This window comes from Glycine soja, chromosome 4, assembly GCF_004193775.1.
Source record: "Glycine soja cultivar W05 chromosome 4, ASM419377v2, whole genome shotgun sequence".
NCBI lineage: Eukaryota > Viridiplantae > Streptophyta > Magnoliopsida > Fabales > Fabaceae > Glycine > Glycine soja.
The window spans coordinates 50226836-50254491 of record NC_041005.1 but is presented as its reverse complement, the minus strand read 5'-3'; the positions used below and the strand labels follow the sequence as shown (position 1 = coordinate 50254491).

General features: G+C 31.1%; 2 protein-coding genes across 5 annotated transcripts; both read right to left on the bottom strand.

Annotated features, from left to right (window-relative positions):
• Positions 1–158: 158 nt before the first annotated feature.
• On the bottom strand, positions 159–9591 carry LOC114410318 (probable trehalose-phosphate phosphatase C). 2 transcript variants are annotated; one of them, XM_028374229.1, is made up of 12 exons: positions 9461–9591; positions 4952–6349; positions 3933–4019; positions 3566–3775; positions 3011–3151; positions 2807–2878; positions 2591–2716; positions 2243–2296; positions 1289–1390; positions 1068–1145; positions 817–957; positions 159–522 (listed from the first exon to the last, which is right to left on the bottom strand). In XM_028374229.1, the coding sequence occupies exons 3-12, from the start codon at positions 3966–3968 to the stop codon at positions 379–381; spliced, it is 1104 nt and encodes a 367-aa protein (XP_028230030.1). In that variant the 5' UTR covers positions 3969–4019; positions 4952–6349; positions 9461–9591; the 3' UTR covers positions 159–378. The 2 variants fall into 2 exon arrangements, with proteins under 2 accessions (XP_028230030.1, XP_028230031.1); XM_028374230.1 differs by lacking the exon at positions 4952–6349 and having other exon boundaries at positions 9461–9590.
• An 8940-nt stretch (positions 9592–18531) lies between these two features.
• Positions 18532–23981, bottom strand: LOC114410317. Of its 3 annotated transcripts, none has more exons than XM_028374226.1 (3): positions 23814–23981; positions 23532–23699; positions 18532–21250 (listed from the first exon to the last, which is right to left on the bottom strand). In XM_028374226.1, exon 3 carries the CDS (start codon positions 21123–21125, stop codon positions 19047–19049), a length of 2079 nt encoding a protein of 692 aa, XP_028230027.1. In that variant the 5' UTR covers positions 21126–21250; positions 23532–23699; positions 23814–23981; the 3' UTR covers positions 18532–19046. The 3 variants fall into 3 exon arrangements, with proteins under 3 accessions (XP_028230027.1, XP_028230029.1, XP_028230028.1); XM_028374228.1 differs by having other exon boundaries at positions 23532–23675; XM_028374227.1 differs by lacking the exon at positions 23814–23981 and having other exon boundaries at positions 23532–23799.
• Between the last annotated feature and the right edge of the window lie 3675 nt (positions 23982–27656).

Here is a 27656-nt window from a genome sequence, read left to right as displayed (position 1 = left end):
GAAAGTATGTGTTATCTTCAATTTACCATCCCCATTGTCTGAGGCGTCTTTTTGAGTATGAAAATTAATGAATGGACAATTTATTCCTTGTCAGATGTTATGAACGACTTTATTTAAACTTCTGCTTTTACTGCGTTTGAAATGTTATCATGAAGGTCTTGATGTCAAAAGATGAGAAGTTATTCTTTCTTGGAACCCTTTTTACAATCTGGAAATATACATATACATCGTGGTTATTTTACAAACCAGCTACTAAAAAAGAAATTAGCATCCATCCCACTTCTCCAAATCCATCATGGGAAGTAACTATAATATGCACTGCAAAATTCTCCCTCTGGTGATGATCCACATGCCTTAACCAAAATTTAAAGGCATGCTTTAGTAAGAGGTTTTCCTCCATTTTGCCAACCGTGACAAAAAGATTAGTACTTCAGATGGGTCACGCAAAGAGTATAAAGCGTTAGTTTCTCTTGGAATTGAAGACACTATAATTGGATAACCTTGCTCTCTACTCTGTATGACCTGCAGAAATTTGACAAAATCGGTAAATTAGGAAGATAGAAAAGAAAAAAAAATGGAAACAGAAGTTATGATATCATTCCACAAGACAGCTTATTTTTGCTTAAGTATGCTTTTAAACTCAGATTATATGAGTTAATGACTTCAACGTGACACAAACCATTTCCTTGACTTTTGTAGTCCTAGCATGGAGAAAAAAAAAAGTTTCCTAGCTATTCTGTTGTAATGCATCTAATTATATTATGTAAAAGGTTAAGAATGTTGCAGAAAAGAGAGAGAACTAGAGTAAACCTATACCTTAAAAGCGTCTTCATCAGTTCTATCATCGCCAATATACACTGGAAGGATATCATTGCAACTGCTTAATCCTAATGTGTCAAGAAAATATTCTACAGCATTTCCTTTGTTCCACTTTATAGATGGCCTTATTTCCATAACCTACAAATAAACACAGTATTCAGTGCTTTTGTTCAGCACGGAAGAGAAAACCAAGAGAATTGACTCTATCATAAACAGGTAGAGTTAAAAATGCATATGATTTGGGATACCTTTTTACCCTCTGTTAGGCAAAATTCTGGATTATTTTCAAGCACAGACTTCACTTTCGCTTCCAAAACATCATAATCCTGGATTTAAACATCATTCATTACCTTTAAATCTAGAGATACATTGAAAAAAAAAATAGGAGAATAAATATTGCCTACTAAATTAAATATTGTAAATCAATGAGGAAAAGAGAAATGTCAAGAAATTAGAAATTAAAGGTTACCTTTTCTTGGACCTGTCGGAAATGTACAGAGAGGCAGAATCCGTTGTCCTCTACCATTGCTCCTTTTATTTCCTTTACTTCATTCTTTAGTACTCTTATTATCTGTCGGCACAAACAGTCAAAAACATTCAGTAACATATTGAACTGTTAAATTTGACCCCTCTAACTCTAACTTGCATAACATTTACCAGTAATAATTGTACGATATTTATGCCAAATTAAGTAGTTTTTTTTTTTTACAATAAATCCATTCATTCATTTTTTTGTATACTGGACAGAGAGTACGTATATTATGCATAAAAGTGTTTCATGGAAGGGAATAATTTTAGTTTATTAAGCATTCTCTTGTATCATTTACTAATTCAAAAACATAACAGTTTTTATTTATTTATTTAGATTGCTGGATATATAATGATTATCATTCCTCTTTGGGTTTTCTTAGCGCTTAACCTTTTTAGCGATGAATTTTTGTTGATCATAATATTGATACGAAGTAGTCCTATAAAAAATAATAACTATTTTTATAAAAAATTACCAGTATACATAAAATAAATATTCTTTTCCTAACACGATTGATTCTATACCCAACTTGATTAAAAGGTATAAATATTATCATTTATGTCAATCATTCTTTATCTTTTTAAGTGATGAATGATTTCTATCTAATCTTATATCTCTAATGGCTTAACCGTCCTTGGTTTTATATTTCTTTATTAACACGTCCAATTTTTTATTTTAATTAGAAAAATGAGTAATAATGATTGAACTATAAACTACATCATCGATCCTACGTAAATTATTGATGAGAAATATATTTTATTTAATCTTTTAAGAGCTAGTGGTCGAAATTCTTAGTTACTATATACTGTATATAAGAACCAATTAAATCAAGGAATGAGAGATGGAAAGATTAATACGCAAAACCATAAAAAAGCCCTGTGTAACTTTACTGACCTCTCCAATTGCCGGCAAAAACTTCTTCGCAGGTTGAAAGGGAACTTCAGTGCCCTAAAAATATTTACATTAATGATTGGAGAGTGACATTTGCTTTAAGAAAATGAAAAACAGTGACAAGCGACAAATTTATACCCCGAAAAGAAAATTCTCACAAATTTACGGTTATAAGATATATTTTTAACTTTATTTTACGCAACATGACATAGAATTCAATTTAGTTATTCAACATTCATATTTAATTCTCTTTTTTGTCTCGTTTAGATATTGTTTATATAACTATTTCCTAAAAAAATACGCAGTCTTAAAAGGGTTCAACAAAATAATTGTCAGCACCGAGTTACTCACATTTGTGTTACGGGCAATGTCAAAATGCTTGCCGTCAGAAGATGTAACTGCCATTGATGGTGCCATTATGTCCATGCCATGGCTCCCAGCATAATATAAATTATTTAACTTCACGAAACCTTTTACCTAATCCATAAAATAAGGAGGAAAAATTAATTTAAAAAATTATAATTATAACTCTAACTCGGATCCGAATGGAATAATTAATCAACGTACCTTATCTCTGCTTCTTCCACTAATTATTGCTGTTGGAAAATAAGTAGCAACTTCATATACAGCTGCACGCATCTGCCATTTATATTACACACCACATGCATTCAATTAGAAGTTATATACGACCATTAGGGTGGGTTAACAAAAATACCAAAATAATATTTGTCGATAAAAAAATACTAACTAGAAAAAGTACTATTTAATTACCTCATCAGACATGAAAGCACGATCAGGGTCATTAACAATTGGTGATAAGGTACCATCGTAGTCCAAAAAAACGATGATCCTCTTCCCACTGGCGGCTTTCATCAACCTATCAAACGAGTTCAATGCAGAAGGGTGCCTTACCTACTTACACAACACAACACAACACAACATGAGCATCACTAATTATGCACCTTCAAACTAGGCTCGCTCGCGCGTCATCATCAACTTCTAATGCTATATTGCCACACTTATATGAGAACTTATAATTTATTTTATCATGTGTCTCCTTCAAGCAGTCGTCTCTTACTGAGAAAATTGGTATTGAAGTGCCCGGTTGAGGGAGCAAGGAAAAAAGTGCTTAAAGAAAATTATTTAATTTTATTTTTTAGTTTTTTAAAGGGAATTAGGGAGGATTTGGTGTATGTAATGGCAATGTGGCATGTTGGATTTTTTTATCACTTGAGAATAGTTTAATCCGAAAATCTTAAAAACTTTGTTTAGAAATTAAAGCAAATAAAAATGGGCCATATCGTGCTTTACTGGGTTGGTACTTACCACCCATGAATCATAGCCAGAGAGAGTGAACATGGAATTGGTTTGGGTATGATCAGTCAAGTTCAGTGTAGTCCTTCGAATTAATGAGTTTTCATGTGCATCAATTAAGTCCTCCTTTGCTTTGAAAATTGGCTGTGGTATCCGTTTAGTGCTATGCGATGTTTGAAACCCCATAGACTCCCGTAGCTGTGTGAACTTCCTCTTCATAATCTAATATATACCACAGTCCACAAATTATAAAAAAAAAAAAAAATGAAGAAGAAGAAATGGCTAGTTAGATTACTTTTTCAAAAACTTCTGCTTAAACGTAACGTTAGTGTCAACTAGAATAACAAGAAAAAAGATATGAGAGCATGTTTTGATTTACCTTGAAAGTGACAAGGAGAAGAAATAAATATTTCATATTTAATTTAAATCTACGGAAGTCCTTTGAACTCTTTCAGACGCTAATTTCCTGAAAACAAAAATTAGTAAAGATCTGAATCAGCACAATAAAAAAAACTTTATCCATTATTAAACAAACGGAATAAATAACTGAAAAGCTTCTACATAATATCACATTAATGAATGCATCAACAAATAATTATTGAACAATCATTTTTATTACGGGCCCACTTTTGTTCCATCTTGAACAATCACAAACTATGCGAGCATCAAAAAGGCTAATGAATAGGGCCTAATTTTGTCATGGGCTCTAAGCCCAACTAATAATTAAGAACAAAAATGTTTTGTCAAATTGTTCCATTTGTGGTCCATTGACCCAAAAACCCTGTGTGGGTACCACGGTTAGAATTGAAGGGATGTTGGTTAGAACAAAAAAAATGTCTACTACTTTTGCATTTTTAATAACCCATTCTCAATTTTATCCTTCATATTTTCATTTCTTTTTTGGTGACAGATGTGATTGCTAATAAAATAATAAAAAGTAATAACGATTTCATTTTTGTATTTTGGAAAATTATATTTAACTGATTTTTTATAGTGCAATTATGTAAGCAGAATATTTTCTGCTTTTTACAAGTTGATGGCTGACACTTATAGTTCTATGTTTAGAAATAATTATGATTTTTTTATTAATTTTAGAGAATATTAAAAGATATTTATTTTTGAAAAATGAAACTTAGACATTATAAAAACATAAGTTTTTTCAGTCTTAATAAGTATTCCAAACCACCTTAAATTTCTACTAAATTTAGTCAAGTTAGGTGCACTTATTTAATGAGATAAATTCTTTTAATATATATATTCTTTTCATTTTCAAAACTCAAATTTAACATGAAAACCAAACTTGAGTCAGCAAACTACTAAGATGAATAGTGTTTGCAATGTTACTGAAAAAAACATAACAAAGGTGTAATCATATCATGCTCTAGTCAAATGGTTCACCATGCTTCATGCGATCCACTAATATAGTTGTCCACCAAAATCATGACAAATCTTGCTCTGGTAGACAGGCTCCATTAAATATGCTCGATCTTTAAATTGCCTCGAAAGGAAGAGCGTTACTGTATTTGTTTGCTAATATCTCTATCATAACGAAAAAGCTAAAACTAAAACAAAGGTATGATCAACAATAAATGGTCGGTTATGCTGGCGACATAAAAAAAAAGATGGAGGAGAATCGCTCAAAATCATGTGTACTAGTTTAATTCAATAAAGACTACACTTGAAGTGCTTCAAATAGTTTTGTCTAGGAAGTCACTTTCACTTATCAAGTTCAAGAACAATTTTAATAAGCAAAAACGTTTTCTGGCCATTTTCAATCATTCTGGAGAATGAAAACATCAGCTAACAAATGTTTTCAGTGGGCCAAGTAATTAAGGAATAAAGTTAGCTACACAAAATGGAGGTCATTTTCCACAAGTAAAATTTTGTTTCTGTCGTTTAGACAGAGATACATGAAAACAATATAAAAAACAAAAGGGCAATACATTATTGAAATATAAGATTTGACAACTTGTCCCCATACAAAGGCAAAGTTTTGAAAGACTTATGTGGTAAAGTAGGGTAGGATATTAGTCGATTCTGACTCAGATGAATGTGACACAAGCTAAAAAAAAGTGTTAGGAGAGTTTAGGCCTACATCAACGGGTAACGGATCTATGTGTGTTGGTTAGCTTTTGGCTCCACTCAACTACCCAAGTACCGCCAACACTCCTCTAACTGAATCAGTTTCTTTCCACCTTCATTGACTAATCCAATCAAGCTCTAATGTAGCTTGACTATGACATATAATGTAAGTTATATCAATTAATAATCTTTCAGACAGTCTCACATGACACAGCAGTGGTTAGACACGTCATCTATTGCTAGTGGGTTTCATTATGAGATCAATAGTAACAACAATAATCATATTCCTTTGGGTTCAGGTGAACTCTAGGAAAATGACTTGCACAATATCATATGTTGGAAACAAATAATGCATTTGAAGAGGTATATATTATTTGACTGCTAGCTAGTTCAAATGTATATTTCAAGGAAATTACTAATCCTATGCTAGAAAATATAGGTACTAAATATTGACCAATCAAACAATATACCGAAAATCTGGTGTGAATCCATCCTTGCTTAGGAAGATACTAACTAAAGTAGGAAATTATATATATAAAAAAGAATACATAAGGAAATGCTAGCTGGCGAATTAAACTACAACAAATATGTCTGTTCTTCAAGTGCATGCACTAAATAAGGTGAAATAAAATCTTGAAGAAAAACGCTCCTTTAGATCAAGGCAGATCATAGGAGTGTAAAATGATTTCCATTGAAAGAATATATAGGTTTTACCTGCCATTGAATAAACAAATCTTTAGCTTTACTCAGAATTGACAAATAGATTAGACATAAATTGGAAATTGACTTTTACTTTCCAGAAAAATAACTAAGACAGGGAATTTTATAAAGACAAGTTTGCCTTTATAATTAAATATAATTAAAACCTAAACCAGATAAGTATATATAGACTAACTAAATGTGTGTGTGTGTGTGTGTGTGAGTTAATTAAACGTCCATTTACTCTGTCGTTTAACGGCATTTCACACCCCCAGACTCTATCTTTATTTATGATCTATATTTCTTTATATTATCTCAGACATGACTTGTACCCCTAGATCCTAGAATAAACAAAACATGCTGGTTAGCAAAACAGTTTGAACTCTGTTTTTTCCTATAAAGAAAAGTGACAAATAATCAACATACTGGTGAGCCCTTCTCTCAGACCAAATTAACCACAAGTTCGTGAACAGTCTTTTATAAAAACGAAAAAGAAATATCAGAAATAATCAACATAAACACTATAATGAAAGGAAGAATCGACAAGTGTGACACGCATCAATGGTACACGTGTAAGAACCAGAAACCAGAAACACATACTTTTTATCGGTTAGAGAAAGAAAAAAAAAACGGAGTTGAAGATACGCCAAGTGAAAAAGGACTATTGACTTTTGAGGCCGAGAGTGTGAACACAAATACAAACCAACAAGAAAAGTAATGTACTATTGGATTTTTAGTTTATTTAATCATAGAAGGACAAAGAGATTTCACGTGTCGGTTAACAAAACGGTTGATGCTAAAAGCTTGAGATAGCGGGAAGTGTAAGGTGTACCCGGACATCCTAGTACGACAAGCTGGTCAATTCTAAGGAAAATTATTTGTACCTAAAGCTGAATATTAATACTTCTTCTCTAATAAACAACGTTATAACTAGTTTAATAAGTCTCCTAATTATAATTGACAACTAGTCAAATATATTATAATTATGAGAGTTGTACACTTGTACTTTCTACGTTGGACGTATTAGTTAATTCTTGTAAAAGCGATGCATGAAGTATATAATTCTAATAATCAAAGGGTGGAACTTACGATTGACGTGAAAAGCTGTCTAAACAGAAAATACCCACCTATCGCATAACAAAAGATAAAAGGGCACGGTGAAGAAAAATTTAAATGGAAGGGTCCATACATGTTTCAGTCAGAGACAGCTAGCTAGTGGATTCTTAAGATCAAGTTAATTAATTAACAATTTAGTTTTTAATTAGCAACAAAGGACTAGTATCAAATGTAACTAGTGAGTAACTAGAAAATTCCATGCAGCATCCATAGATAGCTTACTCTCCCAGTCAATGTTTTGTCTTTGTCGCAATAGAAATCATGGTTATACTACTATTAAGGACAGGAAAACTTTGACATCGATTCATTCAAGTGTTTTGCAAAAGCTTCAATTAATATTTTTAAGGAAACATAAAAATGAGCTCAAAAGCAAAATTGACCACTACTACTTTAGTTAATTAAAAGAGCAAATACTTGTTTTTGCACTACAAAAATAGCACATTAATTTCTGTGTGGTCGATCTATTTCTTAAATTAAAAGGCAAAATCCGATTCAAGCATCGAAAATCTAGTGGCTATTTAATAGCCTCAATGCACTCGTCCGGACCTATGGACAACAACATCTAGCTCTTAAAAAAGTCAAATCTTGTATTATAACATGTTCATTTTAACATGCGTTCATATGAGAGTGAAAATAATTTATTTAATAAAAAAATTTGTATTTGATTATTATTTTAGACAAAATTTCCTTAAGTCTATATTACGAGTAAAATTAATCTCTAAACCAATTAATTAAAAAATATTCTTAATCTCTTATCTAAGTCAAAAAAAAAAAAAAAACCGACAGCTGCAGCAGCACACAGAAAAGACTCACACATATTATAGTATATAGATAAAACAGACAAGTCTTTCTCTTTCCTATAATAAATATACTTGTCCAGAGGTAGTTGAGAGTTAAAGACTCTGAAGATGCTTGTTGCAGGCAATCGGCAATTCTACTTATTTTACATTTCTTAATGGAAAATATTAGAAGAAACTAACTACAACTATATACTATATAGTAATATATTTAGAAGAAAAAAAAAATTAATTTAGTATATACTACATAACAAGATAACATAACATATCATCGGTGTTTATATTTATAAAAGAAATCAGAAAAAGAAGAGAGCGAAAAGCAGAGGAGACTATGATAAGTTGACACGACAAAGAAAAGTGCATGAAGAGAGGGGGGTGTGTGTGAGGAAATTAAAGAAGTGTCAAACAGAGGACAGAAATAGAACATTTTCTATTGATCGTAGTCCTATTCAAATCTATGACTACTGACTGACTTTAACCGTTATCTAGGCACATGTCCTTTCACCCAATCTCTCTTGCTGGACCCTTCCTTGTTCTACTACCACCAAACTCAATTTGAGTCCAGATCCACGGGCCGCGGGCCCAATTCAGTGCCACGTGTACGGTAAAACAAAGCCCAGGAGCGCGTGGCAATGACATTCTTGGGCGTTGTAATTTGTATGGGGAAATAGAAAAAGGAAAAACCAAAAACTGATTTCCAACCGCTTTTTTCGTTTCTCGTGCACAAATCCCTTTTTTCCTTCTGCTTTTTCCCATGAAACCAAAAAACCATGACTATTATTAAATGTAATGGGGGAAAAGGAAGAGGAAGAAAAAAAAAAAGAAAATAATAATGTGATGGGAGCCGTGATTCAAAGGGAATCAAAATCAACCATTACACCGATGAAGATGAAGATTGAAGAACAAAAAAAAACGGAGGGAGGGTGAAGAAGGATATATAATCTCGCCGACAATTATTATTATGATTTGTTTAAAAAAAGAGAAAAAAAATGGAATGGAATCGAAGGTGCTGAGGATAGAACATATGAATGACATGCAAGGAAGTGAAATGAGCATATTCGCTTAATAATGCAATTTGGACAGGTGGACATAGAATAATGACATTACTCTATTGTAATAATCCAAGCAAAACAATAAACATGGTGATCCGAGAACAAATGAACAGTTACACACAAAAACAAAAGAATAACATAGGTAGAGTAAGAAGGCTTACCAAGATTATGGTGCGGTGTGTAGTGGTGGTCGTGACCTCTGAGAAGTGAAAAGGAGAAGACGTATAACAAAGGTGAGAGAGAGAGAGAGAGAGAGGAGAAGGGAGAGAAGAAGAGGGGAGTTATTTATAGAAGGGGGTTTAAAGGAGTATGGGGTTAGGGTGAGAGGCAAGTGCCAACGGTGGGCCATGCAAAGGGAGATTCCATTAACTGCTATTTTGAACTTGCATGCTTTGAAGAAAATTATTCTTTGAAATTTGGGGTTCAAACCCTGTGCAATTACTAACATAGGTCTAAATTGTCTAAATACAATCCTCCGTCACATTTTCTTCTTAAATTTAATTTCGATGCCATAAGTTCTCAATTTATTTTCTTTTAGTTTACCCTCTCTCAGTGGGATGTATTATTTTATTTTACCTTTTGTAACTTGTGAGTATGAAGTATAGGCGAGTTATGTTTCAAAGCTTCCTTAGAGATTAAGTCACCTCTCGGAAACTGTGTCTTACTCTTGTAAGGTTTGGTCAATTTGGCCTTGTCTATTTATTAAAGAGGATAACTTTACCTTTTCTAAAAACCCTATTAATTTAAATTAAAAACAGGTTAAGTATCAAATTTTAAAAAAGTTACTGGCGTAATAAGTTTTTTATCCGAAAATGTTAGTTATTAATTTTTGGTAATAATATAATATTATATTATATATAAATAATATACATATTATAATTTACACTTAACAATAATATAAAATATATAATTATTAATAATATTTTTATAATCTTGTTTAGGCTTATATAGATGCTTAGCTCTATAGGTTTGTTGGCATATTTATAAATTATATATATATATATATATATATATATATAAATAAGTTTTTAGTTTAGATCAAACTTTTAAAATCGTCAATCTAAGTTCAAAATTACTGTAGTCTAACTTTAACTATTTTCATGGTAACAATAGTAAAATAAATTGAAATTGTACTAGTTATATTTGAATTAGTAAAGGTATATATTGAAAATAAATTTGTATATTATTCATAATTTCATAATATATATTAACAATGAAACTTTACTTATAAATATCATAACTCCTGATATATATTATTCAAAATTAAACATAAACTAATATTTAAGTTTAAGCATAGTGGCTACAGTTAAAAATTAAATAAATATACTATCGATCAATATAATATTGAATTTTAAATTCTATATTAATCATTATAATACAAGATTCCTTTTTATTACAGTAAAAAAGTATTCAGCAAAAATGGTTCGAGCCAGTTTTGTCTAATTTTACACTGTTCTATTTTAAACTAGTTTTAGACCAATTTTTGTAAGGTCAGCTATCAAAATTAAGTGAACTGATTTAGTGTATGAATCGACCATAATAGTCAAAAAGTGTTCATGAAGGCACTTATAGACTACGCATTAATGAAGTCTTTACATTTGTAGTAGTAAGTAAAGCATATGCATGAATTTTTAGGATCCTTAATTACATTTGATCGATATGATTCAGCTCCTACTTTCTTCTTTTCTAGTATTTTTATATTGTTTCCTCTCTCCATTTAAGGTGCAATTTCATGCAATAAATGTTTTTACATATTGGGGAAAGTGACATGAGAGTGAGATTTTTTTTCTTTCATATTTGATAGAAATTTTTTCCAAGCATAAGAAATAATTTTTTGTGAATGTTAATTAGTGAATAAAAGTTAATTTATTCTTACCTCCATAAAAAATTTACTAAATTATCTAAATTTGTTTATAATTTCACAATCACTCATTCATTTTTAATTTCTCCACCATAATCGTCTTGTCTTCTCTGTCTTTGTCACTGTTACACTACCACCACCATTTATGATAACCCATTTATTCGATATTTCCTTTAAATTTTGAATAAGGAGCTGTTGAAAAAAATATTGTATTTATAGAAAATATTATTTCTAACCATATATGAAAAATAAAGCTTTGTTAAAAATAAATATACTGCTCCAATGTTTGAAAAATTAAATAACATTCAAATATAATTTATATTAAAATTCTTTATGAAAATTAAATATAGTCAAGCATCTTATACTTTATTACATTTTTATTTTTTAATAAAGTTATCCTAATTTTCTATGTTACATGCCAACTAATCGAAAGAAAATCATTTGATATTTTCCTCTTCAGTGTATTCTTTATTGTATCATTATCATTATATTTGTTAGAACAAATTATATTAATCATCATTGAGATTTCGTGAAATTACAGATATATCTTTTGTCTTTTTAATTATTACAGCAACTTCTCTTCTCTTGTAGAAGGTGTAAGTATAATATATAAGAAGAGGCCAGTGCAATTCAAATATCAATCGGTGTTAATGTAACATATAGATTCATTTGATTCACTAAGAAGCATAACAATTATAATTCTTTCATGTTTGTTTTTTTTTTAAAAAAAAAACAGGTTATGGGACGACACAACTCCAATGGAAAAGGACATGACAAAAATCTCTTTTCTTGTTACTCAACAATTCACATAACATTTTTTTCATGGAAGATAGTATTAGCGTAAGATATAAGGACATGACAAAGTGTCAGTGTAAATATAAAACAAAAAAGAGTGGTATTATATGTTAATCTGAAAAAAAAATCTTAGAAGATATTTTTTCTAATCTTTATTGTTAAATCAAAATACTAAGGAATTTTTTTTTAATTAAAATAAAAGGATAATATAAAGAATTTTCAAACTAATATTAATTTGTTCTTATAAAGGGTTATGTAAGATAAAATTGTTGATTTTTACAATAATTGTTTTATAAATCATACATAAGATTTTTTTTATTGATTGACACCGTAAAAAAATGCTATTAATCTATGTTTGGAAGAAAACAGATCAGAAAATCAATAGTAAAGCACACGTTTCAATGCACTAAACTGAGAAGGAAGCATTTGTTTCATTAAGATGAAAGTTGATTACGTTGAACGTAATTTGTATCCGAACACATCCTTGATGATGTTTTAGAGATTTTAACTTAATTTTTCTTAAGAGATTTTAACATAATAAAGCATAACTGATGTGACAAAAAAAGAGTGTGGAATGTGGACTTTTCTAAGCAGGCAGTATCTTGTAAATGCGTTGGAGTGAATTCATCAAGCAATTGGCTTTGGTTGATGAGCGGTTGAAAAAAATAACTATTAAAAGAATGGATAGATTACACTCTTCACTATACTCTTTGTCTTTTGAGCATATTATTTGTTATTGAAATTTATTGGAAAAAAAATATGACTTACTAACATTTTATAATTTTCAATAAATTTTAATTATTAATAAAGAATAGTTTATTTAAGAATGTGTTATTAGTCATTTTCAACAATTAAATACCTATAATAACTATATGGGAGTAATTAAAATAAAAAAACAAAAATTAAATAGTTAAAATATTTTAATTAGAAACTGACAGCATTTTAATTTGTTTTTGGTGATAATACGTGGAATTGTAATTCAGGGTTGAAATATGTGCCGTGCAAGTCATATGCTTATAAGCAGCAAAAACCTTACACGAAAGTCATCCTGTGTCAAATGTCAATTACCAACCTCTCGTAATAATATATATTAAAAGGTTAATTACTGATTATTAAATGCTAAGTTACCGTTGAACCCAAAAAAAAAAAATAATGCAAAGGATTTGGAAAAGAAAATATGATCTATGATAAAAGTATCACCAAGTTAACCAAAATGAATATTACAAGGGAAAGTAAAGATCAATCAAATGCTCATGTATGATAATAAAACATAATAAAAAAAAGGCTCACGTATGTATATTCCTAAGTAAGTCAAATTGAGAACTAGATTTCTACCTACCTTTGGAATATAAAGGAAAAATTGAAAAGAGGAAAGGAAATGGAACTCAATATGATACTTGTTCTAGTCAAATATGAAATACTATGCATTTGCTTAAGGTTCGGTGGAAATTTTGGCTTATTCTGGCATTGCTTAAACGTTAATACCTCATGTTTGAATAGAAAAAGCAGAGTGGTCTAAGAATCATGCAGAATGCAGTCAATAGCTTCATTTAACAGTGGAAATTTACCCAAACACCCCTACCGTACTAGGTCTCTCATAAAGGAAACCGAAACTTTATAAAATAAGGTAGTAAAATAAAGAGCAGTCTTATGTTGTTGACGAAAATAATGATCAATCTAGTGAATAAGCAAAATGATTTGGCTTTGTCATGCAAATGAAATGAACCTTTCTTCAAATTCCTTGAATTTGACCCGTCAAGAATTTTCCATGAATCTTCCTCTACCATTTTTATTACTTGCATAGTCAATGAGTTTGTATTCTTTTCAATTAAACAAAATCAGCATTGAAACTTCCCGTGGGATTCCCTGTATCATGCAGATGGCATTTGCAAAATTGTCTTTGAGGAGGAGACAGCATTAAATTTAATTTCAAAGGAACAGTTCTCTTCTCAAAAATACGAAGGTAACTTGTAGTTTCCTAGGATAAAATTAGAAGAAAATAGGATGGTTGTTACGTGACAATTATTTAATAGTTATGTAGTGTAGGACAGTGACATAATTATGCAGATAAGAAATTATGCAGGACAATTACATACTTAATTATGCAGATAAGTAGTTTCGTAAGACAGATACATATTTAAATATTCAGTGTAAGTATTTTCGTTTTTATTAGTGTGGGGGTATTAGGAAAAGAGGCAGAGTAGTGTTAGGCAATTCTATGTACGAAGATAATGTTTGTAGGAGTTTCTAAACTCTCGAGTAGCAAGAGATTGTTGCATTCTGATAGGCCTCTAAACGGAATAGGCCAGAGACATCACGAAGAGAGGTCCAAATAATTAGATGAGTCAGGTAATATCTTTTATATTATTAAGTTTTATTTTATATTTTCTAAAGTTTGAAGAGGACACATGTGCGATTGTTATTAACCATCATTATAGGTTATATATTGTAGCCATTATTTGGCTATAATCGATCATTCAATGAAATATCAAGTTTATGTTTATCCTTTTAGTTATAGAATGTTAGGAGTAGAGGTAGCAAAGTCTTTTTGGTTCCTAACACATTTTCTTTAATTTAATCCTATTTTATATGATATCATTCTTATGGAACATTTATGGTAAAATGAAACCTCAAAAAGCCTTTAAAATAAAATGTAGCATCTCAAATATGAGTGAGAGTACTCACCTTCTTTTTGCACGATGCAAGACCTATTTAGCTTGTTCACGCTAGAAGGCGCCGTATAGTAGTTATAAGCATGTCAAACTTAGATAGACACACTTGTTGAATTAAATCTTGTTAAAAAAAAATTTATATGCATGTCCATGTTTATCTGTTTAGAATTTTGGTTACTTTTGTCAACACCATTAAACATGTGAAGAGGTTTGGGACAAGGGTGTGGAGAATAATCTCGTTAAACAAAATATATTTGTGGTTCAAAATGGTAACTTTTATTCAACTTTATTTTTTAAAAATGTATTTACTTTATTACATTTTTAATTTAAAAATAATAACAAATATAGCAGTGAATTTTAACTGTCATTATTTGTAAATGAAAGCTACTAACATTTAGAATTTACCTGCATCGGTCTAAATTTGATAGAGAAGACCACATTATTCATTAAGCCTTTTTTTTTCTACTAAGAAATAAATAGATGATCTAGCCTGCGTGAATTAGCTGATGTTGAATTGTTTCAACTTGATCATCTCATGTTTGTATTTTGGATATACAACAACGTTAAATAATTAAAGGGAAAATTTTGTCGGCCTATAATGGTTTTATCCATCTTGAACAATGAGAGTGCGTTAAGAAAATCTCACGCTTCATAAGTCTCAAAATCTATCAAGACGCACATATTTAGCAAGAATATGAAACATATTCTCATAAGCAGAGTAAAACGACACGTGGGAATAAGACTAACAAAGAAAAATAAGAATGTCATGGCTGATGCTCCAAGGAATGACGAATTTCTAAGAGACATGATGATTGGTGCGTTCACGACATTCGATTTCTTCTTTCGGGTATGTGTTCTTCCTCATAATGTATTTCATTTCACGTAGTTTTTTTAAACAATAAAAGTGAACCATCTATTGTTTCGTTGTTTCATTTCACAAGGATACACAAATTTTATGTTAAGGGTTACACTAAGAAAAACTTTAATGAGAAATTAGGGTTCTAAAATTGGTTTCAATAAGTTGTTTTCCACTGTAAATTACCATGTCAAGCATAAACAGAGTATAATCATTATCATTTTGGCATTGTTTAAATATAATCAATCAACGACATAGTTGATTATAATGCATCCCTTGAACTCTAACAATGTAAGAGTTTGAAATTAGGAGTATATTATGTTGAATGTATTATTTATTAAATATTAAATACTAAAACCAAAAAATAGAGTACTAATGAAGTCAAAAACTTAAGTTTGTTTATTTATAGGAATGTATAAACTTGAATTGAAAAACAGTTAACTAAAACAGTGATTAAAACACTAATTAAAGAAATAGAACTAATTGGGATTGTTGGATGAGTTGAGTGTTAAATTGTAACAGTGATTAAGACGAAAAAAAACTAATACTTATATTTTGGGATATGCTTAGATAACTAAAGATTCATACAATGGCATAGGGTAGTTGTCTTAGTATAATAGATTATATTAGTTTTTATTGAGTCCATTACGCATGTGTTGACTGTAAAATAGAGATAATACAAAGTAAAACAAAAATAAAGTCATTTTTCCTAGATGTCTTCAATATTAAATTATCATTCTAAATAACCCTTTAAACATAATAAGATAAAAATTAGTAAAATGAAAAGTATAATATTTGGTCGTGGTACATATGAAACAAGATACTTTACATTGCCGCTTGATTATAATTTACTTATTCAAATGTTTATCATGAATTTAAATAGTCTCTTGAGATGTTTCTGTACATGCTATTTTTGTTTTTCAAAAATTGTCTATAATGTTCTAAAACCTATACAAGATACATTACTATGTAACTGACATTTTTGACAAATTAATTTTTAACATATTTTACTCTGTCAAGGAAACATGACTATCTCTTTGTTTGTCGTAAGTTTTGGAAAACATTTAAGAAGGAAGTATCTATAGACTCAGAGCTGATCGATAATCAAGGAGGGTATCAAAGGTCGAACTCCTTGAAAATGACAATGACTCAATTGTCATCTACAAAGGCTAACCTGAATTTAGAAGGCTAAATGAAATTTAGGATGAAATGGAGATAATGTTTATTTATATGGGTGACTGTAAATTTGATGTTAGGTTCTTCAAACAAGATCCAGAGCTTGTAAGAGTTAATCAACAATTGAATAAAAGATACAGGAGTTATTGACATTGATGATCCAAGAGTATCATCATACCAATGCAGGAGGAGAAATTGTGAATACATGCTCGATGCAAGCAAGGAAATAATGTTTATTCTCTCTCTGTTATAGAAAGCTTGTAGTGGTGGTTATTTTTTCATGGTTTAGATGTGGATGTTTAGTCAATTTTTAAGTTAGTGTCCACTTTTGTGTTATATATTATTAGTATCTTTTGTGAACAAATACTATTTTATATGTTATATATTGATAATTATTATAAATGTTCAATTGTTTGCATTTTGTTAATTTTATGTGAAAGATTGAATATGATAACAGCAAAAGGCAAATGGGTAACATGCCCAATATGATGTAGAAAACAAAAACTTATGTCAATGATACGTAATTCCAGCCAAAAGGATACTCCTTGCTTTTTAGCAAACCTATAACAAACTTCAAATGTTTTTATCAATCCTTTTATTGTCTTTTTGTCCTTTCTGTTGTTGGCTGTGATTGGAAATACCATGAAAAGGAAATAACAGAGAAATGACATAGCAATAAGAATTTCATTAAAAATTCTTTTAGTATGTTTTTAGCATAAGAAATTTTTTAACTTTCTCTATCAGAATATGTTGCCAAAATGATGACAGTAATACATATTTTTTATTTAAAGACAAAAGCATTTGTATACACAACCATATACATGATACTACAGACATACATTCTAAAAAAGTATCAACTAATTGACATTATGATATTTTGTACAATTTTTAATACTACACACATGCTAATACAAGTATTATGGCATTCGGCTTTCCTGAGATTTGCAAACTCCACATTCTCCTTCAACCTCCTTAAACTTCCAATTAATTCTTCAACGGAATTAAGGTTAATATAATTTGAGACTTCCAATTATGTGAAGTGTAGGTAGCAAAACAATTAAATTTACTTCTAATTTCATTATCTACTTCTAATTCTATAAAATTAAAAATAATAGATATAAAATATAATGATTTACAGAAAACAAAGAACACACTTAAATATTGGAAAGTTTAATCAGTTTGTTCGTGCATTACACGGGCTGTGATACCAATATATATATATGACAATGTCTGGCGGAGATAAAAAAGATAAATGATCTTTGGTGGACCACATTTAAGAAGCGTTGAATTAATGTCGCCCTTTTGTTAATATAGTACGCCCTTCACACATAATTCCTTCTTCCTCTGTCTCAGGCACCTCCTCACTTCCCAACATCACTGGCCTGGTCATTCTCTCTGTCCACACTCCCGACTTCCTTTCCTTCCTTGACGGCTTCCTCCAATAGGCCCACTTATGGAAATTTGTGTCAACAAACCCTCCGCTCTCTTCAATGGATTCCATGACTCCAAAGGAGTGCAACAATCAAAGCCACCGTAGAACTCCCTCCGGTGTCGAGTCTACCTGCAGCAGTAAGGATTGATTGAGAAAGGAATAGAATTTTTGTGTTTAATTGTAAATGAGTGATTTTTTATTCTTCTATCTAACAATTTTGTTTTTATTGTACTTTAAATTTTAGACGCCCAATGTCTTGTTTTTTCTCGACACTTATTACCTCTCCTACGAAAATTATATACACGAGTAACGTACTGAGTAAAAATAAAACAGTTCCCCGGAGATCTTGTAAGAACAAGCGGCAGTAAAAAAAAAATGTAAGAACAAGGGTATCTGAAAGTAATCTTAATCTGTGAGTTACAATTAAAAAATAACGCAGCTTTAGACAAATAATAGCAGCCTTGCATTGGGTATGACACTACAATTAGCAAATGAATCGGATGTAATTATAACTCATGAGTTTATAACACAAGACAGAATATGCACGCCCATAAACTGGAAGAGTAAAGCACCAGGCATGGACGACATGAAATGCCAGAACTATAAGTCTATTCATCTTGCTTGCAGAACGATGAATGATAACTGCCACGGGTCTAAGAATAACATATCTGAAAATTATACAACAAAAACCGAAAAGCTGTGGATCCCTTCGATCCATTTATAACACCAAAAGGGCACTATAGAATATCTTTGCCAGGCTAAGAAAATGAAAGAGTCGTGAAAGAGTGTATTTTTCATTATCTTCATTTTGATTTCTCAAGCCTATTGCATCCTTTGCACCGTCATCTATCATTCTTTATCTGTTTACTATCCTCGTTTAACATTTCTGCTCTACAAGGTTTTGAAGCATTCTCTCTCCCAGTCCACAGCAGGTGAACCGGCCTTCATTTCTTCATCAGGCTTCCAAAGCATTTTTCGATGTCTCATTAGCTTCTGTTATTATCTGGAGGAGGTCTAAAGGAGTAGCGGCTGGATCCAACTCTCGACAATCCTTTGGAGCATTATCAGCTTCTTGGCCAGTAAGCAAGTAATTCGGAACCTGATGAGAGAATTGAAACATTTCCTCTTTAGGAATCATCCTCTCCCGATCACGGTCCATGTGCCTTTGAAACACAGTCCTAAAACCAGCAACCTTAACAAGGGGGGTAACTAATATGCCTTGTTCTTCATTGAAATCTTCAAGAACCTCCACCATATCATACTTGTGTATCACTTCATCTGGGGTATGTTCATTCCAATCACGAGACCAGTTTCTGTAAAGAGCCCAGACCTCCCCCTTCCCAGGAAAGATTCGAACAACACCTCTTGTGCCTTTTGTCCACCTAACCTTGTGAGAGAATGAATTTAATGATTCAGTTATTTCATGCTTGCCAGTTCTGAAATCCCCACAAGTTTTATAAAAACCAGAACCTACCCAATCTATTGGGCCCAATTCACTGTTGCTTCGAGAGTTAAGCCAACTGATCCGCATTTTAAATGGCTTCATGGAGATCACCTTGTGAATTCTAGCATAATAACGAGGCATTCCATCATCATCATCATAAGCAGCCCAGACCTGATCCTCCGCAAAGGAATTTTCATCTCTATCCAAGTCAAAATTATGAAAATCAGGGTCTGGAACAGTGATTGTAACGTAAGCTTGGTTCTTCTTAACTGTATCATCAGATCTGACAGGGAAAGAATCAATGTCCAGATGCCTGTTACCATTAACAGCAGTCTCTCTCAGCTTCTCTGAACCAGTTGTTTTGCCATTAAATGTGCTTTTCTGTCTCTTATTCTCTTTATCCTTGTTAATCTTAGCTTCAGCCATTGATTTCCATTCTTGAAGTTTCTTACGAATTTCAATGCGCGACTTATCCATCAACATGTTTCGTATTTCAAACATTGACAATTCTCTTGTGCTGTAATGCTTGCCAGGAAGACCTGAAAAACCATAATTCCTTTCTGTTTCCAAGTTAACCTTTCCTGGTTCAGAGAAGGTGCCCAAACCAGCCGCTCCATCTCTTGTAGCCATATGATTTGCCATGTATCCTTGATAACCATTAATGCGAATATCATCTGTCTTCCTTTTTTTCATAGGTTTGTGAAAAGAACCCTCCCTCCTTACTTTCTCACTTGCCTGCTGCACAACACTTGCAGCTTGAGCTGCAACAGATGTTGATCCATCTGTGCTACCAAAACCAGCCATTCTAGAGTGAGAACCCCACTGAAAATTTGTATTATTACTTCCAGCATGGTGTTGAGAATTCTGATGCCGTTGATGAGAAGACCAATTTGGTGGCTTAAAAACATTTGGTGGTGGACCCCTCTCTACAGCGACAAAAGCTTCATTACAGTTTGGACATAAAAGGGTGTGATTCAAATAAACCCTGAGATATTCATAATGTGTCCTGCACCTATTACAGATAGTCCAAAAGGTTTCAGCCTTTTTAACCGGAGCTGAAGGTGCCCGACCACTATTATTTCCAGTCCTGACATTTGAATTAACATTCTTCTTTAGATTATAATAACCATTTGAACTGGGTGCTTCTGGTTGAGATCCAACATGGTTGGGAGTATTATGTTGGAATCCTTTCAAACTCCTCTTCTGGTTATATTCTAGTCTCTTGGTCTTATCTGATAACAAACTCCATGCCTCTGAAACCAGCTTAAATGCACCCTCTGCACCCAAAGACTTGTTTTTGTCAGGGTGAAGGGTGAGAGCCAGCTTCCTGTATTGCTTTCTGACAGTCTCCTCATCAGCAAAGGGGCTCACTCCAAGTATACCATACCAATCCATTTCTCCGCTTACTTTATTCTCAGCGGATGTATAAATATCAATTGTTGTCAAAAGCTGGGTAATATCCTCCAACTCAGGATACAGATTTTGAGCCTTGAGAGCAAACTTCTTTGCACCAACATATTCCCTTTCTGAAAATTTCCTCTCTGCTATTTCTTTGGCCCTAACTGCCTCATCTTTGTTGCACTCCATCATTTTACAGTAGTCTTAAATATTGGTAAGTTACTTCCTCGGCCAGTTAAAAAGGCAGAGAATTTAACCACAACTACTGGATTTTATACCAGGCCTCCTTTGTTTGAGGAAACCCCTCAACCTTGTACCTGAACCAATGGAGAAAGAAATTGAGTCACACTCCCTAAATTTCTCAAGATTTTGGTGTGTGGAGCAACAGTTACAAGTAAAACAAACGTTTCAAAGTATGGATCACAAATAGATATTCAAAACTATTAATGACAAAAGCTGTAGTTTATGACACTGTGTGAGCACTTCATAAAGAATTTTCATTTTCAATATGTGGAGTCACTTGCATTGCACTGTCATAGGAAACCTCTACCATCATCTGTATGGAACAACATACGTTATGTGTGTGTCATTGTTGTCTAGGGAAAAAATTGAAAGATTATATTATAAATTCAAATAAAGAAAAATGAGAAGAAATGATAAGACATGTGTCCCTTGCATGTAACCTTAAATCCTACTGTTCACAGGTATGGAAATGTTCACTAACCAGGCATAGTGACTATACATGTCAATATTACAGTGCAATTTGATGTAAACAAGATATGTGGGAGTAACATTACCAATGTCAGGATTTGTTTTCTATCAGGCAATCCTGGATCCTTAACTATAATTTAGGTTGGAACTTATGTAGAAACTAGAACGAAAGTGGATAATTGCCATTTTTCCTCATTTGCAACATTAAGCCAGCATATCAATGTATAGCACTTACATAGAACAGACTTATATAGTTATAAAGCCCAATTAAATCACCAAGAACCCTTTTTAAAGAGCAGAAAAGGTAATGCGTTAACATGAACGAATGGTTAATTGTTTATTTGTTTATGACATGTTGCTTTTCAATTAGCTTCCCTTGATAGCAGCACAAAGGTGTGAGCAACTCAATATTTTCTCATAAAAAGTATTGCAGATATGAGATATCATCTCAGAAGGCACAAGGCAAGTGAAGTCACTTTTAATTAAACTTCTAGGATAAGGTCAATGGTTAAGTTTCCTTTCCAATGCTATAGTTATTCCAAAAGTCAAAATATTTATAAGCATGTTCCACTTACAACTTACAAGAGTTCTGTATTTTATTGGAAAGAGAAACGGGGAATGCGGTACAATGTTTAGCAGTGTTTACTGTTTAGCAATGTTTAGCCTTATACAGGCTGGATGGTTAGAAAGAATAAAGGTATCAGAGGTTGTTTGTGATCGCAAAATACTAAGTTCAAAGGAAAGTTTTTCCGTACTGTTATACATCTGGCTATACTCTGGTAGTGACCGTTGCACTTAATAGAGACAAGAGAGAAGTAACAATAACAGAAAGAGAATGTTAAGATAGATGTGTGACCAAACAAGAAAGTATAGGATATGAAATGATTGTATACGAAGACATATTGGTGTGGCATCGACTGAGGAAAATATGACAGAAAATCAGCATAAAGGTAGTTTGGCCACATACAAAGGTCACTGGAAATGAGGAGAGTAAATTGCATGATTTATAATCGCGTGAAATAGGGAAGAGGGAGACCGAGAAGGACAATGGAAGAAGCTGATAAAAGAAATCTCATGGCGAATTATATATCTAAGGATTACGACTTTAACCAAGCCCAATGATGTCATGTGATTAATGTAGCTGATTTCACCTAATGGGATAAGGCCTTTGTCGTCATATAACAATAAAACAACCAACATATACAAGAATCTCCAACTCAAATACTTCCAAAGAACCCATCCATGTTATCAAAATAAATTTACAAAATTCCATTCTTGTTCATGCTAAGTTGCTCACTACACTGAAAGTTAGACTAAGTTCAACACACTGATAAGCATGTGTTAGATTCTAATATATTATGATAGTCTAGATATTTTTTTTGGGTTATCAAAGAAACTGCAAACCACCACAAATCATATAAAATATTACTTGTTAGTCGTTAACCAAACCAAAAATGTAACTACCAGCACCCTTTCCAGTCCCGTAACCACAAGAACAAGGACAATGTCTTCCAGTAAGCAATTATTCATTTGTAAACTCAACTCAATATAACAAATAACTATTAATTGCTTTTTTCTTTGCCCAGTTTCCCCCTTTGGATATAGATACAGCAGTAATACCAAGCATGAACCAATCATAAATCAAAAGTATCAACTCCGAAAAATAATAATAATTAAAACAATAAAAATAAATTTCGAACCATCGACGCCATCCCAAAATCCACGGAGTAATAATTAAATGAATAGGCGAAATCCACGCAACGTAGCAAAATTCAGAAAACCAGCTGACACAATAATACCTCGCAACCGAAGCTTAACAAAAGTAAATAAAAACAAGTAAAGTAAAAATGTTAAGACAAAGGCATAGCGAAATGTTCGGACACGAACCTCTTTTTGTTTTTGTTCAGAAACCGAAATTCGAAGTCAACAGAATCCCGCCACGGATCTACAGGGGCAGCGGATTTCAAATTAACTAGCAACGGTCGAAATTGAGGGATAGTGGAAACTTGCAAATTGAGCTGGAAACCCTAGCTGGAAGCAGAGCGAGTTGCGAATCTAATGAAGAAGAAGTAAAAAGCAAAGCAGAAAGAGAGAGAGAGAGAGATAAGCGGTGTATCTAGTATTGTGCAGTGAAGATGAGGAGGAGTGAGAAGTGAAGGTGAAAATTACCTGATTGGAGAAAAGGGTGTGAGTGACTTTGAGGAATTTGAATTGAATCTGAGAAGACGTTCTTCTCACCATGTACAATGACCCATCTGTCAAAGCCCTCAACAACTGTGATGTCAAGAATCTAATTTGCCCCCAATTTACTACTGAAAAATGGAAAACCCGTGTTGAGCTGGTTATTACTTTTTTCTTCTTCTTTTATTCTTGATCCATGTATACTTTTTATAATGGTGTGGGACCCAAATAACTTAACCAGGGTTAACTTTTAACTCATGGAGTTAGGAATTGGTTTGCAACTTAGGCAAAGAGAATTTTAAATTGTTCTTTTTTGTGAATATCCGGTATGTTTTTGGTGAGTGTGTGAATATTTGGTAACACTCCATTACAAATTTACCTATTTAGTAAAAAAAATTGTTAAAAATTTCAACCTAATTAGAATGTAGTTAAAATATATTAATAGTAAAGTCTTTTATAGTATTTACCTAATAATGAATTAAAATATAAAAAAAATTCAAATCTACAGTGATTACTTAAAAAATAATCGAGAAATTAGTTTGTACACTGAAAGTGTATAAGAAAACATCGAATTCTACAAAGATTACTTAAAAAATAAATGAGAAATTAGTCTGTACAGTGAGAATGTTAGGTTTTATATTACTATTTAACTATATTAAAAATCTGCCAACCACAATTACTGCTTGGTTTGGTTAATAGTGTATTCTTTTTTATATTAACAGTTAATAGAAATTAAATTAAAAAATAATGTTTAGGTTATTTTTTTAACTATTTTTTTCATGAAACCCATTTATTTTTGGATCGTGAATCAAGAATTAATCTTTTAAAATATTAAGATTCATTTAAAGGTTTAATATCTCCTAATAAATATATAAGTGAAGTATAGTTTCCAAAAATTTAATCTGTCTCAGGTTACTTGACATCATTAAGATTATTAGATTTAAAGTATTATCGACTTTGATATTCAATGAGTCATTATAATTTTATTCTTAAAAGATTTCTCTATAGAGTAAGAGATGAAAGTATTTAAAAACTATTCATCCTCAACAATGTAGAACTTTTTTGGAAGCATTCATTTATAAATTGTCACTACTTAACTTATTATTGTTATAAGTTTATTGCTTTGTTGAATATATAATATATAATACAAACATTTCTTATTAATTTAAAGCTTTACCGATTTTGATTTATTATGATGTTAACTTATTTTATAAGTCTGGTAAAAAAAATACTTTATTTTTGACGGAAATCAGGTTATATCATTTTATTATTGATAGCTTCTAAAATAGAATAGGAAATATGGTTAAAACAGGTAGGACTAACATAAACAATATAGCAGCCTTAGCTAAGCTATGAGCAGCTATATTAACTTGTCTCCTAATAAGTTTGGATTAATAGCAAGGAATTTCCTGCAATCATTGAGGATAGAACCCACTTCTGAGATGTCACATGTGCTGCTCATGAAGCAGCCATTGGAGTAAACCAAAAAACTCTCCCTCCAAGACTGAAACCAGAAGCTCCAGAATCATCATGAACAATAAAGTCCCAACTTGTCAGTCCTTCAGAAGAGTGGAAAGCTGCATCCGTGTTGCATTTGAAAAATCCCCTTCAGATAGGGACTGTATAGTTGTTCTGATGGTGCCTTCTGAGTTTATCTCTTTATTCTCCCATAATTGCTGGTAAAAAAATACTTATTTATAAGTTAATGCAATGTTTGCTTTTATTATCATATTCAATTATCTAATTCATTAAGTCAATAAATTTATCTTAAATTTATATAATATTAAAATTATTCTTATCATTACTATTCATTTATTTCTTCTTATTGTTTGTCATACAACTAATTAGAGATTTTTTTTATTTAAAATTAATTAATGCAATAGACTACTGAATTTTATAAAAACAAGCACGGCTTATGGTTTGAGCTTGGATTGGTGACTTTGGCAGGAGAAAGTCACAATAGTTTTTACATTTTTAGAACATTGGATTAATTTGATGTTTCAGATTTTGCTATTTTTTTAAAAAAAAATAGATAAACTGAAATACCTTTATAGTAATTATTCCATGCACTCAGTAATATTTTAATGGCTTTAAAGTATAAAAACTAAATTAAAAGTATTTAAAAAAAATGGCAAAATCTAAACCAGCAAATTATTCCAATGATTGACTGTTACACGCCAAAATTACCCAATCTAATCCCTTTAAATTTATGTCTTCTCTATACCAATAATAAAGGGTATATCCTATTTATCCTATTTTGTTGTCCACATTTTTTAGACAGATTTAACAACTACTCCACTAGTTTTTAGTTAGTTACTTTTTTTCTGATTCTTTTTTTTTTACTTCTAAACTTTTTTTTCTTTTCTTTTTTTATGTAAATTATTATATGATATTAAAAATACATTCAACTATTATCGTTTTGATTCAATAATTGTCAAACAAATTAATGTATATTGATACATAAGACATTTTCAGTAATTGTTTTATTTTAAGAACGCGAGACCTACATAATTATCCATGAATTATCAATATTAAACAATAATTAATAATCACATGATTACTTAAAAGAGTCCTTTATATTTATATTTTAATTTTTCGATCCTTATGAGTAAAAACGTATATTTTAATTCAAACTATTTAAATATAATTTAATATTTTTGTAATTATTATGCTTGTTTTTCACAATTACTAATAAATCTCACATGATATATTACAGTATCTTTTTTTGGGTACTGCACATGATATAGGGGTATCTACTATTGCATTTACTAATTCACTAAATTAATTTCAAAACATTAATGTCTGGATTCGTCATCTACATTAATTGATAATAAAATTTTATTTTAAATAAGAATATATTTGTTAATTGCTGTAAAAGAGGTTAAGTTCAATGAATTGGGATAAATAATGATAAAATATAGGGTTAGGTTAGTGAAGATTAAATTTGAGAAATTTATAACCCAATCAAATCTATCCTATTAGTAAGGTCAACCGCCCCTAAACCACTTGAGGCAAAACTTTGTTTTTTTAATCTTATATGAGAAATTTAAGAAGCTCTTGCATTTCCTAAAAAAGAAAAAAAGCTCTTGCATAAATTTAATACACTTGACTTTAGTGCACTATATTACTCTCTTCATTTCATACAAAGACAGGTAGGCAATCAATTTTTTATTTTTATTTTTATTTTTTGTGTGAATGGCAATCAAGTCTAATTCAACATAAACTATAAATTCATTTATCTGAAAGTTGGATAGAAATACTTCTATTAAATTTAATTTATACCGCTTAATGTAATTAGGATGTATATCTAAATCAATTTCAAACATAAATTGTTGTATACTAGAACTTGAATCGTGGTGTGAGAAATTAATTATAAACATTTATCAAGCGAGCACTATACTGTAAATTTGTAATCCAATTCACGATGTTTTACCATGTAAACCTTTTTATTCTTTTCTTGCTTCTTAAAAAAATGTTAAATTTCCTTTGTATAATGAGGCTGCCGTGCATTTTAACTTTCAATAACTGTAAATATCCTCGATATATTTTTCTTCTAATAACTGTATATAAATTCAATTAAAAATTATACATTTAATATACATATATTATCATTATATTTAATAAATATAATAATTATTACTGTATAATAAAAATATCAAAACATTTATATAGTATATAAATACTATATTAATAAAATTGACATAGGGTTATCAGATACAATTTTAGAAAACATAGGTGTGAGTGTAATCATACGCCTCTCTTTTTGTTAATAGTGTCCAAACACCTTCACGTAAACCACACCGCACCACCTCATCAACCATCACTCTGCAC

Coding starts and splice junctions, on each gene's coding strand:
- LOC114410318 (XM_028374229.1), bottom strand. CDS start 3,968: ATGAAATATTTATTTCTTCTCCTTGTCACTTTCAAG. Junction 3,776..3,932: donor TTCTCCTTGTCACTTTCAAG/GTAAATCAAAAC, acceptor GGTATATATTAG/ATTATGAAGAGGAAGTTCAC. Junction 2,879..3,010: donor GTGCTTTCATGTCTGATGAG/GTAATTAAATAG, acceptor TATAAATGGCAG/ATGCGTGCAGCTGTATATGA.
- LOC114410317 (XM_028374226.1), bottom strand. CDS start 21,125: ATGATGGAGTGCAACAAAGATGAGGCAGTTAGGGCCAAAGAAATAGCA.